Source organism: Heloderma suspectum, chromosome 5 (genome assembly GCF_057233095.1).
Source record: "Heloderma suspectum isolate Gila_16-S chromosome 5, 16-S_ref, whole genome shotgun sequence".
Lineage (NCBI taxonomy): Eukaryota > Metazoa > Chordata > Lepidosauria > Squamata > Helodermatidae > Heloderma > Heloderma suspectum.
Genome location: NC_139462.1, coordinates 181627998 through 181653568, shown reverse-complemented (window position 1 = coordinate 181653568; position 25571 = coordinate 181627998). Strand labels below are relative to the sequence as shown.

Genomic DNA, 25571 nt, shown 5'->3' with positions numbered 1-25571 from the left:
ATCTGTTCTACAGGTATGCGTGCTGCCTGTTGACATTGACAAGAGTCTGGTTCTTAGGACATAGTAGCAGAAGACTACAAGACATTCTCTTTCCCTGTGTGTAGTTTTAGAAAGGGGGTCCATCAAAGCAAAGCAGCGGCTCCTGCCCCCTATCCTAACCTGATTTGGGAAGTGGATGAGCAATCACTCTCACACATCCATGAACTATGATACACCACTGCTACAGGCCATTCAACTCAACAGTCTTGGCTGCTGGTGGGGAAAAGACTCCATCTGCCTCAAGATCCTATCCCTTCCTGAAAGTTTGCTATCCCATACCCCTTAAGATAGTGGACACCTTGCAGTTTGAGAATCACTGATCTAATTTAAATGAAAAATTATATATGACCATGAACAGTGCATGAACAGGCTATATTATCTTAAGAAACAAGTATTCTAACCACAAGCCCGTCTGTAAGGCACATACTGGAGGTAAATTCAAGAGAACATGTGCATGGCCAAGCAATCTTTATTTTCTTTTTTATTCATATGTTAAGGTGAAGAATGTCCTGGATGAAATTTTGGAGAAGCTGCCAGAGGAGTTTAACATGGCGGAAATAATGCAAAAGTCTGCTATACGAAGCCCATATATTCTTGTTTGTTTTCAAGAATGTGAGAGAATGAACATTCTCATTCGAGAGATACGGCGGTCACTTAAGCAACTAGACCTTGGTCTGAAAGTAAGAGAAATATATGTATTATAAAAGAAGTTAGAATCAAGAAGGAGCCTATATGAATTTAAATATTTTTTTCTCTAAACATTTAGGGTGAGCTAACATTTTCTTCTACCATGGAAGCTTTGCAGTCATCACTGTTTTATGACCTGGTGCCAGATGCATGGACTAAACTGGCTTATCCATCCACTTACAGTCTTGCACAATGGTAAATACATTCCTTATTCTTTAAAAATTGCAGCAGTTCAGCTGTCTTACAGGGATTCCCATACTATTAAAAATCTTCATATTAAAAATATGGACCATTATCATGGCATTTAAATAAGTAAGACCCTCTTCCATCCTAGAAATGGACATATAACTACACTATGATTTCTGACAGCATAGCGTCATTGGTAATTTTGATATATCGCATGTCTTATGGTTTAAGATACAGCTTGCCTCCAAACGTTTTCCAAGAGGCATCCAAAGTGAACTACAACAGCATGTTTTATTGCTTTTACTGTATACTAATAAATGGAGTTGGCTTTGCATGGGTTGGAATAGCTTAGTTTGATAAAGCAAAGCCTTCAAGCAAACTTATGCAGCTGTCAGGAGTTGGGCAGATTGCGGTCACCCCATCTGAGGGAAGGCATGCCTGCTAGGAGTCCTAAACATGGCCCTTGCCATGGTGTATTCCAACAGCCCAGAGGGAGGGTCTGTTCGCTCCATTCCCCTGTGGGAGGAGGGTGCTGCTGCCAAACTGTCCCTCGGCTTACTAATATAATCTGGCTTCAAATTGCAAAGCTGTGTGCTGGTTGTGGAAGTCTCTTCCTTGGCGCTGGAGATATTACTGCAGGCTTCAACCACATGGACATATTTAAATTAAAAACAATGCATTTTAAAAACAAAATAACCTGGAGGTGTACTTCCCTAGGTTCCCCTTAGTATGTATGCCAAGTTTCAGGTGTTTACATTTCATGGTCTTGACAGTACGGTGCTGATGGAGACTGACAGACGGCCTTTTATCATCATAGATTATATGATGTTTTTGAACATATACTGTCCTGGTATCCATAAAAATGGTCATTTAATTTTTTTTTAAAAAATAAGATATTAATAATGTCAGTGTTGCCTCATTGGGCAATCTGACTGGTAGACCATACCTGCTACCCACTAACCACACCAAGCTAAACTGATACTAAATCACATATGACTAATGTTTAAAATGAGCATTTCCCATGTCACTTTTAATTCCTCTGCTGGTTTTTCTTCAGGTTTAATGACCTCCTTATACGGTGCCGAGAACTTGATACCTGGACTCAAGATCTTGTATTTCCTGCAGTGGTGTGGCTTTCTGGCTTCTTTAACCCTCAGTCTTTTTTGACTGGTATGTAGTATCGGTTCATCATATGTAAAGGTCAAAGAAATTAGACCCCATAGTAGAGCTAGTTTTACATAATGGTTTGCTAAGGGTTGTCTTTGTATTCATAGTTCTTAACAGCTAGTTACATTAGAAATGCCATAAAGTGCTAGAATTAATAAAGATGGAACAAATGAGAGCACTTCATTTAAAGACGTAGCAGAGCTAAAGGTACTGGAAGTCAAGGCACTGATGAATAAATGACATAATCAGCAAGGGGGCAGGTAAATGACCTAGGAGTGTCAGACACTATAGCACTGTGGGAAGATAAGTCAGTGTGGACCTGATCACTAGCAGTGGGAGTTCTCTGTAAGCTGCTCTTGACAGCCGGGACAGAAGTATAATTAATGTTTTAAAAATACCCTAACATTACGTAAAGTTAGATCCTGTTAATTGCAATAGAAGTTATTTCCACGATCCACTACAGCGTTAGGTGTTCTCAATTGCTAATAGCTCCTAACTGGATTGGAAAACTGTGCGGAAAGGATCACATTACTGCTCCCCACACCTGGGAAAACATTGCTTCTGCAACATTTTGTAGCTGAACAAAACTAACTCAAGAAACAATAGCCCTACATTTTTTTAAAGGAAATGTGGGCTTCTTCTTGTCCTAGATTAGGCGAAGATGTTTTATTCCTTTACAACTAATTACCTGTTTAACCACTCACAATAATAGCTTTAGGCTATAACAATTCATTCACATACCAACACTTTCTTCTTGAAAGCGATAATGCAGAGCATGGCACGGAAGAACAACTGGTCTCTGGATAAGATGTGTCTGACTACAGATGTTACCAAAAAAAGTAGAGAGGATTATGGTCATCCTCCAAGGGAAGGAGCATATATCTTTGGCCTTTTTATGGAAGGTAAGTTTACTGAAGTTAACCTAGCAGCACTGACCCTATATTGAAATGCTATTCAGACACCCACCCAATATCAGACAGACAGCAAATGAAAGTATACTTTTTATTGGACCAACTACAAATGCTGCAAGTATTCCTCCTACCGCCAACAGCTTGAGGATTGCCTTATCATTTCTCAAGAGTACTGTATAGCCCAAATGAAACTACAGACAGCGAGGTCTTAAGTGTTACTGTGTTTCTGCTGTTCCAATGTTGAAAGCGTTAAGAGATTCTAGACATTTTCTCCAAAAGGAATGAAGGACTGTAAACCTAAGCAACAGCCTGGCCCACTTTCCCTTTGTCTCAAGAGAATACCAGAATACTACATAAAAGAGAAGATTGAATACTACTGTCTTTTTATTGCTATATTCACTACTATTCTGCAGCACTTTATATTGGCTGAATAGAATTTCCCCTAATCTTCCATAGAATTTTATATAGCGCCCTACTCAAGAAAAAAGAAACTAAAATTCAAATTCTGAGTTGAAGCATACCAAGCGTTATACGGTGGTTGTCTTATATAGTGCAGTCCTACAGTGTCTACTCAAGAGTAAGCCCCACTGAGTTCAGTGGGTCTTACTCCCAAGTATGTGAGTACAGGATTACAGCCACTCTGAGATAACTCCACAAATGATTTAACCAATGGTATTCTCTTGAGTTAGCCATACATGTATTTCTATGCAAGTAAAAGCTGTGTATTCGTCTGGTTACAGGAGCTAGATGGGACATTCAAGCAGGAATCATAGTTGAAGCACGACTGAAGGACTTAACTCCAGTGATGCCAGTCATCTTTGTAAGAGCAATTCCAGTAGACAGGCAAGAAACCAAGCACATTTATAAATGCCCAGTTTATAAAACTAAAATTCGAGGGCCCACTTATATTTGGACTTTTAATTTGAAAAGCAAAGAAAAGCCAGCCAAGTGGGTGCTTGCAGGAGTAGCCTTGCTACTGGCAGTTTAGCAGTAGATCTCCATACGCAAAATGCAATTCCAGTCTTTGCTACGCAAGCCAAAGTAGAAGAGGACCTCTCCCGCTTAATCATAGTGTATATTACTGCTTGGAGTTATAAGCAGCCGTCGGGATAATGTTTCTGTTCAACGCTTCTGTTCAATATAAAAACAGTGTATTTCTAATATACAGCACATAAAAATAACAGTACATTTGCACCTACAACAAAGGTCCCAAAGCAGATGAGTAGGTCACTTCATTCAACTCTACAGGCACTTTATAATATCATAGAATCATAGAATAGTAGGGTTAGAAAGGGCCTGTGAGACCATCGAGTCCAACCCCCCCCGCTCAATGCAGGAATCCAAGTCAGAGCATCAAGTGTTATTACTGTCTGAGGCTAAAATACTTTTTTTCTTTTAAAAATAGGTTTCTCTTAAGAAATGTGTTGTCTTGCTCATTTTAATATCAATATAAGGATATCAAAATAAACATTAGGTTGAATACTCCAGTGTATAGTCATCTTCTTGTCCCACTCAATTTTGCTGAGACAGCCAGTGTACTGTCTATGGAAGCAAATGGACACCAGCATGACTAATGTGCCAAGACAGTGGCCCTCTTGATTTGGGGCTGCTTTAAACATTCATCATAGATCATAAGGACTCATGCACCTTCTGAATATTTAGATGCATGCCATGTTATATCTATTTCACCTCTGAGGTACACACAATTGGTCTTAAGATGGTGTCACAATGCAGCCGTAGAAGCAGCCATCACTGACAGGTTTCAGTGATACACTATCTGCATTGGTTAATTGTACTTCGATGACAAACCCCTCGCTTTGATTACATACAGCAGCTTACATCAGATGGAAAGGAGCTTTTGGAAGAGGTCTTTGATTCATTCTTTGCTTCCAAAGAACCTGAAGGAGAAAATCTTTGGTAGAGCTTATCTTCTGGCAAAGTACCTTGTTGCTCACCTCTTCCTACAGAGCGGCAGGACACAAATCTTAAGTATACAGAGTAAAATTATATAGAACAAAATCTTCCACTGTGAATACATTAGCCATGAACCCAAGTTGAGCACTTAATTATTTTTTTTTGCTGGGGCACACAAACAGGAGGGTGCCGTTGTTTTGCCTGGGGGTTTCCCTAGGGCATCTGTTGTGCCACTGTGTGAACAGAATGCGGGACTAGCCTTTTGTCTGATCCAGTACGTCTCTTCTTATGTTCTCAAAATCCAAATGATTTTGATGATGGATTTAAGCACACACTTAACCCTTTCCAAATGAAAGAATTTGAAATGCTCAACTTTGACTGGATTGTGTCCCTTCTGATTAATTTTTGGCAATATTCATCATGATGGTGTTTCCCTGTGTTCTGTTCTAGGAGAACTTAGATGCCTCATTCAAATTCCCTTTTCAGTGCTAGTATTTTATTAGCGTCCCAATACACAGATTTATTCACACAGACTGCATTCTTATGACTGCTTGGAAGCTGTGCATGTTCTGCTGTAGAACAGATGACTGGTGATGGAAAAAGGGTAAAATACATCTGGATCCCCTGTCTACAAAAATTCAAAAAGTTTAAGCAACATTGACTTAAATTGAAATATCATAATATTAATTTCATGAATAATATTTTGTGGTGGGTTTGTTTTAAATAAGATGCTGAAAGTTAAAAAAGAATGCCAAGAGGATGCTAAGAGGATTAATATTCTTTCACTGGCAATAAAATATTGCTCCAGCACCAAGCTTCTAACATATAAGAGAATAACTGAAAATAGTTCTAATGAAATTAAGTGTAATTGTTCGATAAGTTTTGTAGCTCTATTGACGATTAACCACTGACAACTGGAGTCTATTCCTATGCAGCACAATCCACATGCATTTTTCCTGCACCACCCCATGGAAATGAATGGAACCTGTTTTAATTGCCATTCATTTCAATAAGGATTTCCCAGGAAAAAAATTCTCAGTGCGTTGTGGCAAAGAATGTATAACATACAGATTCCTTTAACAGCCATTTTACCTGAGAAATCTTTGTAATACATACAACATCAATTTTAATCACTTCTTCCCTAATTTCTTTATGTATCAACATTACTGTAATAAAAGTTTAAATCTCCAACTCTGATTTTAGTTTAAAACAAAAGGGTAAAAAAGATTATGCACAGCTATGTCTGGTGTTTTCAGTCATCCTCAGCAAGTTGCTTTTGTAAGCTGAAAAAGAAAAGAGAAATAGAAGGGTGCTTAACTTTTAGAGGCTAAGTAAAACGCAAGTAGATACAAGCAACTATATTTCAGATGGTCATCATCCGATTAAATGTGTTCTTGTAACGCATGCTGGAGAGCATAAATTACAGCTTTGATTACTGTGCTTCATGGAAAGTGGCAAAACTGCCAAATGCAGGCAACAGGTTATCTTTCAAAACTGAGACTGTCATGTTTTTGAAAAACTCAGAAGTATCAGACGCAAGCACTTGTAGTCAGAGATTCAGATAGATAGGACAGCATGACTGCAGACCATATGCAAAAGCCATGGGAGCACACATAATTAAAGCTTACTCTTCGCCATACTTCTGCTACAATTTCCATAGCAGAACTCATGCTTTGGGATGTGAGTACTCAATATCCACAGTCATCTCATCTCACCATGTGAGAGAGTGCAGGTAAGAATGCATGAGTTGGATACAAGAAAGAACGTGTGAGAATAGGAGATGAAAGGTATTCACATTTCCTGTTTTGTTTCAGATTTGCGATTATAATTCTTATAGTTAGTGTCTCTGGACTGTGGCAGAAACACATATATAGTTGTCTATCTAGGTCAAGGGTCAGCAACGTGAAGCCTGTGAAGACCCCCCACTCATCCGGTTTGGCCATGAGGCCCCTTGTGCTGCCCTCTACTCACCTCCGCTGCACCTTCATTTCCTGATCATGCTTGTCCACTGACTTTAATAGCGGTGGAGAAAAGAGTGCCCTGCCAAAAAATGGCTTGAGGAGGGATGAAGAGCCCCCACCACCACCAAGGACCCTTGGGGCAACAGAGTCCTTGGCAGTGGGTCGGCTTCCCTCTCCTTCCAGCCATTTTTTGTCAGGGAACCCTTTTCTCCACCTCTTTTAAAGTCAATGAGATGGGAACCAAAGTCCTCTGCCAAAAAACAGCTTGGGGGGGGGGCGGGGGAGAGAAAAGAGAGAATCCAGAGAGGGGGCACTCCAAACATTTTACCAATTACAGCAAATTATGGTGACCAGGACATTTTTTCAAAATGGCAAATGTACCTGCAGGACCCAAAAGATTGCCTACCCATGATCTAGATAAAAGAAGTTTCATCTTATTCTCAAAACAGTGAAATCAGCACACAGGACTTTCTGTCCAGAGTTCAATGGTCACTGCAATATTTCTCATCCAGCTTCGTGTTTGGTTATAGTTTCACACGACTTATATCACCTGTATACATACAGACAAGATCTGAATGCACCCCATTGATAAAACATTCTAAAAATCCCCCCTACCTTTCAAGATACTCTTTTACGTTGTCATAACCATAAAACTTTGCCAGGTGGATGAGCATTCCTGTGGCACAACGACCATCACGTTTGCGACAATAGCTGCAATTACAGATCCCACGGCAGGGAGGACAGAACCAGTCCTTAAAAGTGGGGAACAGGCATTCATTATTTAAAGTCACCTCATAATAAGCAACAACATTGCCGACACAAGCACAGCATGTCCCGTTTTTCAAGACATGTTTGACAGCAATGAAGCTACTGGATCTCCAATAATTTTGTTAGCACGAGAATCCATTTCTGTCCCACGCCCTAAGCAATGCCTAGGTCTACCTACTGGGTCTAGAAGTGCTGATTTCACATCTTCTCCATAGCGATTACGAAGGCACGGCCCACAGAACTGTCCCCTCACACCCCCACAGCCTTCATTACGACAAACTGTCTTCGTATCGATTGTCTTCTGTCGACATTGATGGCATGTGCTTCCCTAATGTGAGTAGTTAGGAAGGAAATAATTATACAAAGAATCATACAACTACATTAACGTTTTAAATGCCATTTCCCAATGCATTTGGAGGTCAACATGGTGGACTCCTACAACCAATTCTTATGATGCTTGCACAGAATTTTACAAGCAACTGTTTACTCTGCAAGATCACAGGAATCTCAATTTTTGTTGAGTATGATGAAAATGCTCTTTCCACCCCAATATGAAATTCAGGTTTCAAACAATGCTGTAACAGCGTCTTGAGAAAGACACTGTAATATGAATCTGCCATGTCTATAAAGACAGAGCTTTGAACTTAATTGGAAAAGTTATTTATAAATCTAATAAATAAAAAACATACTTCTACATAGTCATGTAGTCATAATCATGTAGAAGTAGGATTTTTATTTATAAGATTTATAATCTTATAAACCTTTTTAAGATTTATAAATAACTATTTATTAGATTTATACATAAATAATCCTATTTCTACACGGGAGATTGTTCAGTAAACTCTTTGGGTGGTACCTGCATGTTTCAGAGAATGGGTGGTCACAGACAAGTTACTGCTAATCCTCCCCATCTCAAGCTGCATGTGCATGGAGCAGTCTTCTGCTGTTTAGCCCTTTCTGGTGGGGAAGGGTGGGCTTAACACAAACACTTCACCAGCTAGACAGCAAAACGCTTCACCAGCTACAGGGTTTTTTTGGTCATTTTTGCCTACTTGCAATACTCTCAAACTGAACTGCCCCTAGGGTCAAATTTGTGCAGATAATGCTGGGGTCCCCAATATGGGAGCCAAGGGCTCCCTTGGCACCCACTAGACTCCTTGGCCCCTCCTTTTTTTTAATGTTTAACTTGGAGGCAGGTATGCTGTAAAGCAAAGTGTCAGCTCCAGGGACATCTTTCTATCCAAGAATGCCTCTGAACCTCACATGGGCCCCAGAGGCATTTTTAGAAAACAAAAATGGTGAGTGGCTATAGCCCAGCCACCCAGAAAAAAGAAAAAGGTAAACTGGATAGCATGTCGTGAAGGAGCAACTGGAGGTGTTTTGCATGCACTCTGGGGGTTTTTGCCTTTTTAATAGTGTGCGTGTGTGTGTACGTGTGCATGCTGGCTTGTTTGCTTGCCCTGGTTTAGTGTGTGCTTTGCCTGGGTTTGGTGTGTGTGTATGTGCTCAGAAACCACTTCTGTCTTGCTTGTACTCAGGTTCTTGTGCAAGTTACTTTTCTTTTACCCTCACCAGTTTGTCTTCTGGAAAATGGATGTTTTGTGACTGACTGCACCCAACATGGCAACCATTTTATGAATGGGAAAGCACCCCCCCTCGTTATTTTGTGAGAATGACAGTCTCAAAATTACAGATATATCCACCAACCCAAAATGGCTGGGGTGTCCATAGAAACAATGGCCACTTAGCAGCTGTGCATTGGCATTTTCTCCATGACTTTGTCAGTCAAAATTGACTGCATGAAATTGCTTTTAGTCTCTTCTCCATTTGTAAAGTTAGAATAAAGATTTCTGTACCAGCATTATATATTGGTTGAAACATAATATTAATACTTTTAAGTACCCCATTACAGTAGTACTCAAATTAGATAGTGGTAAATACTGTGTCAAAATGAAATTAGCTAATGCTGAAAGCAACTACAGTAGTTTTAATTCCAGCTTTTATTATGATTTAAATTGCCAGTGTGAAGCTAAGCTCCTGATAATGCCTTGCCAGGTCATTGGTAGATATTTTACTGTCTCTGTTGTAAAAATCTACAATGTTATTACCCCCTCTAATTAAGATATTATGAAATATCTTAATTATTCTGTTTGGAATAGAATGACAGAGAAGGAATATCAGCAATACACTCATTTTGGGAAGGGGTAGAAAAGAGATATCTAAGCCAGTACAAAAAGTCCACTGGCAATTTAATCAACACTATAATGCAAATCTATGTAAAGAACATTCATCAAATTGACAGGTTAGTCAAACTGGTTTGATCTCAAGCATTATATCTCCTCCATATAATTTAGCCACACCCAAATATCTAAAGAAGAAAGTGTGTACCTACCAGAACCTTATCATAGATTTTATCTTTAACTGTTATTGCAATGTTTTCTAAATCTTCATCAGTTATATCTTCAACTGGTCGGAATGAACAGTATTTTGATGATCTTCTTCTTTTGGGGACCCCCAAATTGCCCTATGAAAGAAACTTACTTCACCATTTCCTTTGTATTTCACTTCTGTTACTAGTTTCAATTCTGAGAGCAACCCAGAACCCAAAGCAAAACTAGGCTCACTGCAGTAGGGCTGTTCACACAACATGCTAACCCACCCTGAGTGGCTGAGTGTGGGTTGTTTTGAACCATGGGTTGTTTGTCAAACAGTGGGTTAGCATGTTGTCTGAACACACCAGGTTGGCTTGTTAACCATGCAGTGTGGCTTATTTTCTTGAACAAGCCATCTTGAGAACCCATGGTTTGTTGTTGGGTTGTCCAGGGTGGTTAACAAGCCACCTGGCTGCATTCAGACAATACGATAACCTACCCTGAGGAAAACGTGCTGCGTTCAGACAACATGCTAACCCATGGTTCAACAAACAATCTATGGTTCAAAACCACCCACACTCAACCACTGAGTGTGGGTTGTTAGCATGTTGTATGAAAAGAGTCAACACTGTTCATATGCAAATAAAGATGGCAATCCTTCCCCAACCTGGTACACTCCAGATAATTTGGACTTTAACTCCCGTCAGCCCTAACCAGCATGGCCGGTGGCCAGAAATGCTGGGAGTTGTAGTGCAAAACATCTGGAGGGCATCAGATTGGGGAAGGCTGGAAGACACAATGGACATAAGGCTAACGGACTCAAGAGGGAAGACTTTAAAAAAAGACTAGCAAGGTATAAGTAATGACAAAGCAACATTAGTTTAGCGCGTCAGTAGGAAACCACATTTCATGAAGGCCCCAGGAAGTGTAACTGTGGCGATGGTGCCCAGTTCTTGGTTACTTTCCTGATATTTCTATACTTTACACTGCAGTTAGGTTGGCAACCCCTAAAACTGACTGAGCTGAAGACCCTGGTGTGCCAAACTTTGAAAACTGGCAGCAACCTGGATTAAAACTACAAAACATAAAACTATCTCACTTTCTTTCCTTCAGTTTTAGTTTTAACATACTCTTCTTCCTTTTACACAGCCAGAAGCTCTCTATTTGTCTTACACCATCAGTCTAAATCTACCCATCCATTGACCTCTGGATGTATTTGTCATTTTCTAGAACAAAACTGTCAAGAGCACGTTCAGACGGCATGGGCTTTTTAATGACATTGCTTCAGAGCACCTTGATAGGCACTGGGTTACTTACGCTAGATTTTTGGCTCAATTTGCCCCTACTGTCCAGTCCTTGTAAAATGTTTTGTGATTATTATTATTTTTCTTTAACAATAAATAAACACTGAACAAGCTAAATCAGGCATGTACCCCTTTCAGTCTTTTCTTTAAAAGGTTTTGTTGTCTGTAACTGTTAAGTTGTTCTGCAAATCTGACAGCAGATGCAGTGAAGTTTTCCAAGGCAAATTTCTCTGGCGGACGAGCATTCCTGGTTGGGTTAGTACGACGCTCTATCTGGCCTTCTGTAAATGTTCTCCTTGGTGTTCTCTTCTGTTTCTAGGAAAAAACAACTTTCACGAGTACCGTCATTTCCTTTACTTTGTAGAATGCAGCTGTAATAGTGCCTGAACATGTTTGCCTTTATGAACAGATGTACCTGCTCTTAACCCTCCCAAATTCACCTTTTCAGGTGTCCTGTTGGTATTCACATATTAAATTAACCTCTTTGGGCCAAACTAGTAGTGATGACAGAGATGCATCTCTGTCTTTAAACAACTGAATATTGCACCTATTTGTGCCAACTAGGAAAACATGAAACACACAGCCTGCCCTAATTAGGGCAAATGGCAGCTTTGGGTGTGTTTCGGTTTCTAGCAGGAAAATAGCCCAGAAAAAAAGGCTTAATCCCACTCCCCCACAGCTGCTCTTTGCAAGCATTCAAAGCAAGAGATCCATTTATGCATATCTGCCACTTTATCTAGGTTGGCCCTTTGTTTTTTTTTATTGCTCTTACACTACAGGAATTGCTACTCCTGTACAAAATTGCAAAAAGTGTACAAAATTGCAAAAAGCTACTCTTGGAACCTTTTAGTTAATTTGTAATTTCTTTACACATAATTCCCTTTATGCTTCACATACCTTTGTGAACAGAGTACATGCATACAAAGTAGTGTTGGGTATGAAATAATGCAATTATAATTAAATTATTACTGGAAGGAAAATTTCATAAATACACAGGTTGGGACGTAAATCCTTCCGAAATCATGTGTATTTGAAAGGAAAGGAAAATATGGGATCTCCACTTGCATACACTCTTCATAACACATGCATGTTTTCAAATTTTGGTCTCTGAACACAAGTACAGAATAGCAGAGTTTGCATGATCACAGGGTGGGTAACAAGTCACAGTGGCTTGTTAATCACCCTGGGCGTGCTGGTTGCATGCCAGCTGATTTGCATAATTACCCTTGACAGGCAGGTTTTCATATTGTCCAAACCTGGTGAAGGTGGCTTGTCGGGGTGGTTAGCAAACCACCCAGAAGCCATGGCCTGTTGTAGGATTGGGGTGGATTGTTAACAATCCCAACAAGCCACCCTCACCAGGTTTGGATGACATGAAAAGCCACAGGGGCTTGGATCGATAACTTGGCGCCCGTGAGCGCTGCAACCCACTGTGGCTAAAAAGCCATGGTGGGCTGCAGTGATCATGCGAACCAGGTTAATGCCTCAGAAGAAGTAGCCCTTAGACTGTATCACTTCAGAAAAGGGAGGACCCCTACCAGAATATTGATACTTACAGGAGTTGAGGTAGGGGTTTTCACTGGAAATAGGTCAGGTATAGAATTCAGTTCTGCTAATAACTGGGCAAGCTGAAATGAGGAAAATGACACTGAGTTTCTGTATTTGCGCAATATTTAAAATACACATTCAATATTTCCCAGTAGCCCTTTTACCCATATAGCCTCTATTTTTAATTTCTTTTGCCTTTTCAAAAAAGTAAACCTTTAATGTTTTTAATTTTAGATGAAAGGGTACTCTTTGTAATGCCACATCTATACTTTTAAAATCAGACTGCTATGATAAAATTCATTTTCTTAGTGTGTTGTGACTAAACAATATAACAGAATTGCAACATTAATTTGGAATTAAGTACACGGATTTATGCAAATTTTCAAATATTAAGTACTTTAAAAACTCTACATGTAAAGCTCACAAGGGTAAACAGGTTTTGGCATTCACTTCAAGTGAGATTACAAATGCGAGATAATTGGTGCTTCTTAAGAAGAGTGAGGAGCTGTAAGATGCAGCAATATATTTCTATGGTTAGTGGATGTTTTCACTAATCATAGTGAAGACTAACTGCAGTTTATCTGGGTTCAGATGTCTCAACAAGCTATAGTTAATCTAAAACAGAAGTGAAAGCTTCCAGTCTCCTTGCCGCTGCCCGAGGCTCAATCTCATAACACTAAACCATGATTTAGTGTTTCTTCTGAATGTTGCCAATAGCAGTTCCTTCCAAGCTCAATTCAAGGCACAGGTTGTTACATTTCACATCCCTCCACAGCCTAGGCCCAGTATACCTGACGGAACACCTCCACCCATGTATTCTTCACCATACGCTCAAATGCAGGGACAACCTCCTCCTCCGTGTGCCTTCTTTTAGAGGAGTCTGGTACTAGTGTGTACAGGGTTTGGGAATTCTTGGTGGTGGTGATTTTATGTACAGCCTCCCAAAAAAGGTCCACCAGTTGTTTTCCTTGTTGGAATTTCATCATAGTGAAGACTTTTTTTGTTCCAGAAAGCCTTTTCAGTTTGATTTTAATTAGTGGTATGCTATATTTGTTTTATCTTAGGTTTTGTGCAGTACCTTGAGCATTTGATATCAAAATATGTCTGATAAGGACAAATTAAATTGAAAGAGAAACATGCATACTTTTTGGTCTAGAATTGTGATGCACACAGCAGCCTTCAATCCTCTTAGTTTGCATTAATAACCAAGGAAAACCAAGAATGATGAAATATACTTTTATAGTTAATGTGTGACAATGCTGTTTGCATGCCAGTTCTTACCATGGCTTTATTTTCTTTGATATTCATGGCTCTTTTAAGCAGTGCACTAGAGCTTTCATCTGGTGCCTCTTTAGCATCTTCCCAAGACCCTGAAGAAGTTTCCTGATCTTTTTTGCCCCAAGTTTTATTAGTTTTTGTTTGCGTAAGAGAGTGAGGGTGTTTACTGTCCATTAAGCAGAACTTGGAAGAAGACTTCTCAGCAGATTTCTTGGTAGGAAACTGCAATGCTACACGAAAGCCAATGCTCCTTCTCTTGGAGGAATCCTTTCCCCTATCTTCTTCCTCTTCTTCTGCCACCATTATGGATAAAGGGTCACTCTCCAGATCTGATTCCACTGCCTAAAAACAGAATGAATGAAACAGCCTATGTTATAGTTGCATCAATATCACGGGGAAAAACCAATTTTTCATTTTCCTTGTCCACATAGACCCTATAAAAAAGAACAGTTTTTAAAAATCTGATTTTTAATCTAAATACATTTCATATAAACTGTCCAAGACAACCTTAGTCATAGAGACAAATTGTTACTTGGGTGTACTGCAATTATGCAAGGCATAGGTGGCCACCATCTGCATAAGAGAGCCAAGAATATTATAATCAACATGTTTTCAACTTTAGACAAAAATATGGGGGCTGATCAAATCTGGAATGGGCAATGAACTCACTGCAAAGACTCCGCTGACTTCACAGACACCAGACTTTGTCTAAGAGTACTTCAACAGAAAATGCATTACTTACAGCTGCGTGCACAGAACTGACTTGCAATGCTAAGCACACAACTGCTGCATCCTATCCACTGAACTTAATAGGATGTACTTTTGCATAGATATACGTTGAATTGTGCTGTAAGAAATAATTCCAGCTCAAGGATGACAGCTCAGTTGTAGAGTGCGTTCTTTGCATGCAGATGGTCCCAGGTTCAATCCCTAGCATCTCCAGTTAAAAGAGGAGCGGGTTGCAAGTGTTGCGGAAGACCCCTGGCTCAAGACCTTGGAGAGTTCAAAAAAGTCTCCAAATTACTACTATTGCCACTTTTGTTACTTTCACTGAAAGAACCACTATGCCAGGCTCATTCCCACGCAAAGGTAATGTTGCAAACCCCAAACTACACGGGAGGAGCCAACACTGCATCTCCTACCTATGCCAGCATTGCTTTCTTTTATTAACTGGCCCAATGCCATATTGGAAAGAGACACAGCATTGGTACTTCCCACGCAGTCCAGGACTTCCGATATTATATTTGTGGTGCAGGAAGGAGCCCTGTTGCAGTTCCTGAAGCTCAATGCTAGCCATGATCCTATGCAAAATTATTTCTTAAAACAAGCAGACAGACAAAGGTATATGTCACCAGCAGCAGCCATTCCAGAAGGCTGTACTGACAGAGATGAGAAGGAAAAGCAAGGCCATTCCACGAGCCCCACTGAAAAACTTGATTTTTTTCCTCTTCCTTCCCCATCCTCTTCCCTTGTGTGTCATGTCTTTTAAAATTGTAAACCTGCAGGCAGGGACTGTCTTGTTTTACTGATTATATGTAAGCTGCTCCAGGAGCCTTTTTAACTGAGGAGTTTTAACTTCGTAAAAAAATATGAAGACGAATGGTATGATCCGCATCTCCACATCTTTCTTACCACTTACTTCACGCTCATTTAAAGAAAACCCTTCGAATGCTTCATTTTCTGAATCTGTGTCTTCTGTGAAAATCTCTCTCAGTTCCTCAGTTAGGTACTTGGGCTGCAAATGAATGTCCTGCAACATCAAGCATAAATACACATGGTTCCTGATACGCAGGAGAGCACGAAATACCCAAAGATCCTGAGAATCAAAATAAAAAGCAAACTATTAAACAAATGTCTGTGCAGACAGAAAAATATAAGTCCCTGCTGAAGGAAAATGGAGGGTAAAAACGGGTAAAACAAATGAGATAATTCAGGTGACTATTCTCCTCTTCTCCCTTTGGAAAATGCAACACTTCCCTTCTATGCCACTGAGGTGCCTTTGAAAGTTCTACTGATTGGAGGTTCACTCAAGGAAGTAAATGGAAAGAAAGCTTCCAGTGTTGTCCTCCTTCCTGCCACTACCTATGAGCCCCCTAAAATCTCTCAGGAGGTCCAGAAGGGCCTCCTAAACAATGTGAGGTGATGTGCAGCGCTGCTGGGAAATGGAGGAGATAGGAAAGTTAGGATCCACAAGTCTCACTGATTCCTTCCTCCTCCACCCCACATTGTTCAGCAGGGCCCCAAACCCTCCAGAGAAACTTGGAGGTGGGGTTGCAGAAGGTTGTAAGGAGAGGGTTGGTCAAGACACCATTCTTCCAGGAACTTCCTTTAGGGTGCAATCCTACCCAGATGCCTGTCAGCCTCTGAACTCAGAGGCTGACGGGCATCCTATGCAGAGCTGGAGGAGCACAGAGGCAACCTTTGCCTCCACGCTTCTCCCTCTCTGTATTCTGGCTAGAATATTCTGACAGGCATTTTTGCCTGTCTAGCTAGGGCTCTGTGGAGGGGGAAGAAAGGAAGCTGGGGATGGCTTGTAGCCCCGCTTCCCCAGTCCCCTCCCCTCCACAGAACTGCCCCTTTCCCTCCTCTCTGAGGTCACCTTTGCAAGCTCAGAGAGGGGAGGGGGTAGGACTCGGACTCCTGGATCTGAGGTTGGAACACTGTCTCCAACCTCGGATCCAGGAATCCAAATTATCGTATGGCTTCCCAGACACTGTCTAGGGGTCAAAGGATTGCTCTGTAAGTTACTTTAGGAACCAAACCAATGTGTTTACATAATCTGAATGTATCTCATTAAGATACACACAAAGAAAAAATACAAGCAAAATTCTACAACTTCCCAGTATTGATTGATGATCATAAAGTTGTACTTTTTCTTCTTCATGCAGGTTGGTTAATTCTTTTTTCATTTTATTCAACACAGAAGAGTTGCAGTGAGCTTCCCAAAAATAAGAGAAGTTTGTAAAAAAAATAAAATATTTCAAACATCTGCCAATCTTTCTACCTTGAAAGAAAAATGCTAGTAAAGGACAGGTGGAAGGGAGCCACATACACAAAAAATCCAGCTTTGGATTTGAAAGCATTTCTCATTTTTCTTCACTGCTTCCTCCTCTCATGCAAGACTCAAAGTGACCTTCATACTGCACTTCACTAGGTATCTTTATTCTCACTTTTCACTGCCTTCCCTTCCCTAAATGTAATTATACACTTCTTTATATTGAGATGATATAAGTGAAAATCAGATACAATAGATGAGTGAAAAAACTTCCAGGGGAACAGAAGGGAAAAATCATGCTACACATGAAAAAAAAAAAATGTGAATTATTAAGGATAATTGGAGTTCTCAGTAAAATTACTTTCTTCTTTTGTTGATAGATACAGTGCAGCTGCTTAGAAGGGGAAGACTGTGTGCACACACGCACACAAAAGGAAGTTACTTTAATGAGAGACTGTACGATCGAGACAGACTGGAACTAGTATACTTCATGTCTACATTACGACTTTCCTTGGCAGACCTGGAACAGGCCTTTTTCAAACAGAGGTAGAAGATCAGGTGTGAGCTGGTCCCAGTTGCAGCAGGGACTTTCCTCGGTAGTAGAATTTGCAGGGTTTCTGTAGCTACTTAGGAATTTGAGAGGAGATCTGTGTTGTTTTTCGAAGCTGGCCAAGCTCGTGTTGGAGTGAGATGTGTTGGCCTAGGTAAGTGTGAGCCAGCCAAGAAGGACCAGGTGCCCAAACTGGCACCACCGGAGAGAGGAGGAAGTTAGGCACTGGGGAAAGGACAGACTAGGTCAGGAGAAGATTGAGTCAAAGGAGGCCACTGTCCAGGACCTCCTTCAGCCAACAGTATCAGAGGATTCGCACCAACGGCCCATCAACTCCAAGGGTTGCTGCTGTTAAATGCCAGATGAATTGCAAAAAAAGTATCATCCAGGGTTAAGAGTCTGATTTGGGCTTGTATCACTGAGACCTGGTTAGATGAAGCAGGGTCCTACCCTGCCTGTGTTCAATCAGGTATTCGGTAAGGCACTGATAGACAGTTGGGGGGGGGGGGCACCTGGCTGTTTCTCTTGCTATGTATCCCATCTCTCAGACCACTTATATGGGAATAAATGTACTGGATGCTGGGCATGTGAGGATTTGGAGCATGAATGTCATCAGTAAGCTGATGACACCCAATTATATATACCCCAGATCCCAGTGAAGTGATGGGCTCAGATTGATGCCCACCTGGAATCAGTATTAGACTGAACTGACAGCCAATAAGCTGAAGCCCAATCCACATAAAACTGAGGTCACAATCCCACACACACGCTTGCCTGGGAGTAAATCCCACTGAATTTGCAGGGACTTACTTTTGAGTAGGCACGCATAGGACTGCGGTGTGAGTTGCTAACAGTGGGTGATCATGCTGATCTTGCCCTAGGCCATCAGCTTGTTCTAGACAGGATGACCCTCCTTCTGAAAGATCAGGTTCAAGCCTAGGAATATGGTGGGACTTGACTGTGTTACCTGAACTCTTCAGGTGGTGGCTGTGACTAGAAGTGTCTGTTTCCACTGTCAGGTGGTACACCACCACATCCTCTCCACCATAATTGATGCTTTAGTAATCTCTAGATCAGACTGCTGCAACATGCTCAGTCAAAACTCCTTAAGAAATCTCCACAGCAGATTTAGACTGAAGAGACCTGAATTTAAGATCTCCCTTCGCAACAAAGTCACTATCTTTCAGCACTTTCATGGGTCATTTACTTCAGTGGGAGAGTGTTAAGAACTTGCTTTAAATCTTGCACTGAAATTGATGAGCCTTAACAGTGCTTAACTTTCATCGGATTGCAGAATGGTTATGAGTTATGAACAGTAACTATATAATGCAAATATGGAAATACACTTCATTCTGAAAGAGTATTACATTTTTAGAAATCTATTCTGGAAGAAAAAAATCAGATTTCAGCTTTGATTGTGGGTAAATGCAGTGCTTTCCCCCTCTGTTTATAGGAAGTTTCATTTACTGGATAGAAACTTATGCATAATTATGCACAAGATTTCCCTACCATTTTTCTTGACTCTAATGAATCAAAACTCTCACAGCTGTCTTCCAGGGACATTGTTTCCATGGGAACATCAGCTCCAAAACCAAGAAAGTCTTCATCATCACTTGGGGCATTAAATATATCCACTAATTTCAGCATCTGTTTTCAGTTCATAAAGAGAAATGGAAGATAAACTTAGCCATAGCAGTAATCATTTTCTACAATCTCTCATGATAACACTGGCATGTTATTAACTTACTAGTCAATTATATTACACGTACATAAACCACATGAAAACATATTTTATTTTTTATTTGTTAATATCGTTTGTTGTGATTTTATTATTTTTATGTTACTTGGCCAGATTTGTATTCTGGAAGGTGGCATATAAATAATTATAAGAAAGAAAGAATCAAAAGCATGATTCAGGTTGCAAATCACCTCACACTAGCTCATGAGAAAGGACCGGGGTTCAATAGTCTCACTCACCATCCTCAACCTGGCAAGAGGGAAGCCAAGTCTCTGGCAAATAAGAAGCCAAACCTGGACCTACAGACAAAGGTAAGCTGACATGCCTCTGCCCTCTCCAGTTCCAAGCTAAAGCAGGGAGGCTGAGCCCAAGGCTGGTGGCTTGCCTCTGTGCCCAAGCTAAGAGCACCCAGTGAACACAGGGCCAGAACAATATTCTGCACCTCTCCAGTTCTGAGCTGTTGGGAGTGGAGCTTGTTTTCTGCACACGTGCGCGCATGCGCGCAACACACACACACACACGCTCCAGGCTTAGAACTGGATAAAGGAGCACATTTTTCCCTGACCTCATGCCACATCTGAGACATAGCATGAGGTCAGAAACAACACCCCGGCCTTTGTGGAAAGGCTGTTCTGGCAACACACTGGGGGGCAGCCAAAGATTGCCAATCCCTGGTTGGGACCTTTGGTTTCAATGTGATTTAACTATTTTTAGCTATACACTAGTTTTCACCCTTAACATACAATAAGTCTTATAGGTTTTTATGAATTACCTTAATTTTGCCCAATGGGATACATCAAAACACTAAAATGCAAGAGCCTGCAGTACCCAATATCAGACCTTTTAAACTTAAGAATGTTTCAAGTGGAATCTTAAAACTTCAAATAATTTCCTCTCTGGCAGCTTGCTACCTAAAAATGACTGTTTATTAATTAAATGTATATCTGCTTTCCCACTAAAAATAGTTCTCAAGGCAGCAAGTATCTTCAGATTGTTGACTAAGATCCAGATTTAAGCTGGATCAACTGCACTGGTGGAAATCAACTTCCCTGCCCCCTCCTTCCCACAGCAGCCCCTCCAGCCCTCTAAAAATGCTACACAGAAAATCAGGAGACCCTGCTGAATGGGGTGAGCTGTGGTGGTGGGAAATCCCCTCAAATCTTCCTCAAGTGGAACCCTTCCTCTCAAGGAAAGAAGATCCTGGATCCAACCCCTTGTATTTAAAAACATCCCCTTCAGGTGGGACATTTGTGCAGGATTTTTTACCTTTCTTAAACTAATCAAATATATAAACATAACTTTAATATTCTGGAAATGCATCTGGTATGCATTGCCACTGCGCAGCATGCAAATATCTAAGAAGTATCACTTGAATATTCCTCAAACTCTGTTCACCACCTGGGAAAACCTGTGCAGGAATGAGCACAGTGTAAATATGCAAAATAGACAGGGGACCTTGTCCAAATTACAGACTAGGAACCGTTGCTAACGTATGCCAGGGAAATGCCTGGCCATCCATTCAGGCATAATCCAGCACATAATATCTATTTACATTTGGGAGTACAAGACCAATGAATGTAATTATTATAAACCAAAACCATACAAAAAACACCAGATTATCCTTCAACATGAACAGAGCCTAAAAAAAGATGATCCAGGAATATCACTTCAGTTATAGTAAAATGTCATAGACATAGACTCATAGGGTTGGAAGGGGCCTACAAGACTATCGAGTCCAACCCCCTGCTCAATGCAGGAAGCCTGATTCCCAGGTGGTCTCCCATCCAAGTACTAACCAGGGCTGACCCTGCTTAGCTTCCTAGGAAATAAGTGCATTGGTTGTTGCAAAGAGCCTTTAAAACAAGTCCTCCGGAGTTACTAGCCCCTAAAGTGTTTTACTAGCCCACCTGACCAGATCATTATTACATATACTAATAGCTATCTCGGTTCTCTGTATGCCAGTCCTAGGGTTGGATCCATATTTAGGCGTGTGAAACTTCCCCACCCCCTTCTCCCCACAGCTGCCCCTCCAGCCCCCTGAACATGCAACAGAGGGGATTGGGGGGCATTGCTCAATGGGGCGAGCTGTGTTGTGTGGATTGGGGGGGGCGGAATCCCTGAAAACTAGGTGGAAGCACCTTCCATGAATGGCACCCTTCCATCCATGCAATGCAGATCCCGGATCCAACCCAAAGCCAAAATGGCACCATCCAGTTTCATCAGGCTTGGTTTGCAGAAGTTCAAAGAACACCTAGGGGAGGAAAGCCCCCAAAACAGACCAATGTGAGCTCGGCATGGTTAGTCAGTATGAAAGTTAACTGTTGGGAGAGGAACTAAAAACTGGAGGAGTGGATTGGAAAAGAATATCCTGGAAGATGGCTGGCACCTTGAACAGTCCACACTTCAAAATTTTGTTGCAGATTTATTTATTTTTATTTTATTTATTAAATTTATTAATCGCCCATCTGACTGGTCACCCAGCCACTCTGGGCGATGTACAACCCCCATAAAACAATTTAAAACAATAAAATTTTACCATAATTTTTTTTTTTTTTTAAATACCCTAACCCACCCCAAATGCCTGCCTGAACAACCACGTTTTTAATGCACGACGGAAGCTCATTAAAGAGGGGGCATGACGGAGTTCCCTAGGGAGGGAGTTCCACAGAGTGGGGGCCACCACAGAGAAGGCCCTCTCCCTCGTCCCCACCAGTCTAGCTGTCCTGGCTGATGGGACAGAGAGAAGGCCATCTGAGGCTGATCTTGTTAAGCGGCCTGTCTGGTGTTGCTGGAGGCGCTCCTTAAGATAGGCTGGGCCGGAACCATATAGGGTTTTAAAGGTCAAAACCAACACCTTGAATTTGGCCCGGAAAACAACTGGTAACCAGTGCAACTCCTTCAGCACTGGAGTGATGTGATCTCGCCGGCGGCTGCCTTTAATCAGGCGAGCCGCCGCGTTCTGTACCAGCTGCAGCTTCCAAACCGTCTTCAAGGGTAACCCCACGTAGAGCGCATTACAGTAGTCTAAACGAGAGGAGACCAGGGCATGTACTACCGATGGGAGCAGATGGTCGGGAAGGAAGGGGCGCAGCCGCCGTATCAGATGGAGTTGATACAGCGCTGTCCGGCTCACAGCTGACACCTGAGCCTCCATGGACAGCTGGGAGTCCAAAATGACCCCCAGGCTGCGGACCTGGTCTTTCAAGGGTAGCCGTACCCCATTCAACACCAGGTCAACATCCCCCACTTGTATGCCATCTGAGCCCTAAAATTTCCCGATTTCGTTACCTGAAGGGAATCCACAGGTCAAAATATAAGCTTGTTACCATGGTATGTTTTGCATTTTAGCCAACTTGTAACTTTTCCATTTTTAGAAAATCTTCTGCTTACTCTATATGTTGAACTCCTTTTATGAGGCCAACAAAAGATTATGAAGCCAACAAAAGTGACTTGGCCTCTCCAACCTCGTATCTGGGTATCCGAAGTATCCTATGGCCCCCCTGGCACTGTCTAGGGGGCATGGGATTGCTCCCTCGAACAATGATATGCCTCCCTCCTTGTTATGCTGGTTCACACCAGAGAGCAATGTGGCCCTACGGAACAGATATATAGGAAGGTGCCTTTTACCGAGTTAGACCACTGGTCCATCTAGCCCTGTAATTTCTAACTGACTGGCAGCAAGTCTCCAGGGTTTCAGGCCTAGCCCTACCTGGAAATGTCAGGTAGGGCTAGACCACCAGAGTGTGTGCCCTGCCACTGGGTCCCTTTCCTCAATACACAAGCCAACACTGTTCAAAAAAGGTCTCAATCCCACTCCAATACTGGGAAAAGGTTTTATTCTTTCTGCAAGAAGAGTTAAAAATGAAGCACTATACGTTTTAATGGCATAATGGAAAATGCACGTGAAGAGCTGTGAAGTCTAGTTGCTATGAATAACTGGCTTCCAGGAGCAAGTGCATTAGTTCTTGCACTATTGTACAGCTGAGCTAGCAACTGCTGCGATTATCGTATGCCTAACTAATTTCTTCTGCATCTGCACCAAAGGAGTCATTACGGGGGTGTAATTACCGATTATTAATGAGGGGAAAAAAACCTTTCCCCAGTAAAGCACCTTTTTTTGATTTCTGTGTATGGATATTGAGGGCCTCTGAATAAAGTAACACTGCAGAAGCTTCAATAGATTTTTCAGTCCGGGCTCCCTACCACCGTATTAATTTTCAAGAGACTTATTAAAATATTTAGGAGTTCCCATCCAGCTAAATGCTTTAATTTAAACGAGAGCTAGCTGTACAATGTACATAATTTATATAGGGTGGACAAAGTCAATGAATTTTGCACTGAACACCGTGGTAGTACATCAAGGCTCAAAGGGAGTTAGCTTCTTGGCACAAGCACTCATATTTCCACATCCACCGACTAAAGAATCTGTCCCGTTCAGTGGTAATTTAGCAGGTAACTATTTCTTTCAAATGCCTGCAACTCCCAATGGTTTAAATAAAGATTCACACCTGAAGGAAAATTAATGTTTTAGACTGGGCAGATCTATTGCACAGTGAGAATTTTATGAAATTAGCAACTTGTCTACACCAAGGGCCTTCAACTGGTGGGTTGGGATGCACAAATATATTGCACCCTAACCTAAGTTGGGTAGAACCAGTGGCATCACTACCGGGGTCTGGAATTCCATCCCCCAACTTTGCCATAGTGAGTGCCATCATTCTCTGGTGAAGGTGACTAGAAAAGCCCCAGTCCCTCTTTCCAGTGCAGTTGTGCTGAACTTTGGAACACCTCCAGCCTCCCAGTGCCAAAACAAGCCCCATCCTTCCCTTCTGGCTCTGGAGAGGAAGGCCGTAGAACAGCGGAAGGCGCTCACAGCACCTTTGGCCAAGCCCCAAAACAAGCCTGGCTTCCTTCTCCAGTCCCAAGATTAGAGCTGGAGGGGTGGAAAACTAGAATTGCCCCAGGCCCTCCAAGTGTTCCAGCAATTCACTGCAACTGTGTGGATAATCCTTGCCGGGCACCCTGTCCAGGTCCACATTTGGAAGTACTATAAGGAGAGAGGCAAGTTTTTGGTGACCACAAATGTTTGCAGGCCCACTCTCAATTTTTGTGTGTGTGAGTGCTTAGGATTTAGTCTAAAACGAGGAACAGGAGAGATCACCAGATGCCAAGGAGTTGAGAGGACCTTTACCTTTAACAGCTTCCAGCTTCTCACAGAGGGGCGATAATTCCCTGCCAGAATTCCCTCTTCTGCAAAACTGCTGCTAAGTAAAGGCTGGGTTTTAGCATTTTTTATTGTGGAACGTAAATTTCCTAACACATAAACAATCCCTGCTGCTCCCCTCCTTTGTACGTGGTCACCTTTCATAGAAAACTGCGGGCACACAAGGCAGGCCGGATCCAGGCTATGCGAGGATTGGAGGGGCGCGGGGGGAGGTCGCCGTTCACTTACTTACGAGGTGGTCGAGGGGTGGCTGCTTCCCTTGCTTAAAATAAAAGCGCCTCATCCGTCGCCGGAGCCAAGCTCTCCAACCGCAGCCGCCTAGCCCGGCTGGGACGCTGCAGTTGGAAAGCCCGGCTCTACCTCGCGCGGGAGTGGCCGCGCCGTCTAAGTTTGAAACAAGAAGGGCGGCGGGACGACTCCCACAACCCTGGGCTCTACCGCAAGCAAACTACATCCCCTCCCGCCAGCCTCGCCATCCCACACTGAAAACTTCAGTCAAATAAATTTCTACCTACCGCCGGACGCGCGGTTGGCGGCAGAGCGCGGGAGAGGGGACGGACGGACGGAAGAGGCGGAGGAGCGAGAGGAGGCTCGGCGGAGCAGAGAGCAACACGTGACGGGACACAAAGCGGGGGCGGGCTGCCGGGCCTGCGTAGTCAGTCAACATCAGCCAGCGACTTACGAGAGGAGGAGGCAGAGGCGGCGGGCGGGAGTTTCCCCCCCGCGAGGCTTGAGGGCGCGGGAGAGAGCGAGCGGGTGGGTTGTGCTGCGTCCCTGGCAGAGCTGCGGCGTTTTAGGGCAGGCTCACAAGTGTACTTTAGTGCCTGCTCTCCTAGCGGAGAGTTAAAAGCTCTGCCTTTTACCTTAACATTTTTAATTTTGTTGAGGACTTGTTGAGTTCTGTGCAGACTAGCCTGGCTTATGGCCAC

General features: G+C 42.2%; 2 protein-coding genes across 8 annotated transcripts in view; one reads left to right on the top strand and one right to left on the bottom strand.

The window, feature by feature from the left end:
* Positions 1-4476, top strand: part of DNAH11 (dynein axonemal heavy chain 11) — a 231691-nt gene extending 227215 nt beyond the window's left edge. Inside the window, exons 78-82 of the mRNA XM_084858589.1 lie at positions 537-719; positions 806-921; positions 1970-2082; positions 2841-2981; positions 3731-4476. Coding sequence (XP_084714715.1) covers positions 537-719; positions 806-921; positions 1970-2082; positions 2841-2981; positions 3731-3978 — 801 coding nt within the window. The 3' untranslated portion in view covers positions 3979-4476. The remainder of the gene's footprint in view (positions 1-536; positions 720-805; positions 922-1969; positions 2083-2840; positions 2982-3730) is intronic.
* On the bottom strand, positions 4389-25432 carry CDCA7L (cell division cycle associated 7 like). Of its 7 annotated transcripts, XM_084858594.1 has the most exons (11): positions 25158-25229; positions 24610-24679; positions 19190-19327; positions 15775-15885; positions 14139-14477; positions 12866-12937; positions 11439-11624; positions 10026-10157; positions 7812-7961; positions 7481-7617; positions 4400-6187 (listed from the first exon to the last, which is right to left on the bottom strand). In XM_084858594.1, the coding sequence occupies exons 3-11, from the start codon at positions 19325-19327 to the stop codon at positions 6157-6159; spliced, it is 1296 nt and encodes a 431-aa protein (XP_084714720.1). In that variant the 5' UTR covers positions 24610-24679; positions 25158-25229; the 3' UTR covers positions 4400-6156. The 7 variants fall into 7 exon arrangements, with proteins under 7 accessions (XP_084714718.1, XP_084714721.1, XP_084714717.1 ...); XM_084858592.1 differs by lacking the exon at positions 24610-24679 and having other exon boundaries at positions 4389-6187; positions 25158-25432; XM_084858595.1 differs by lacking the exon at positions 24610-24679 and having other exon boundaries at positions 4389-6187; positions 24871-25211.
* Positions 25433-25571: the final 139 nt, after the last annotated feature.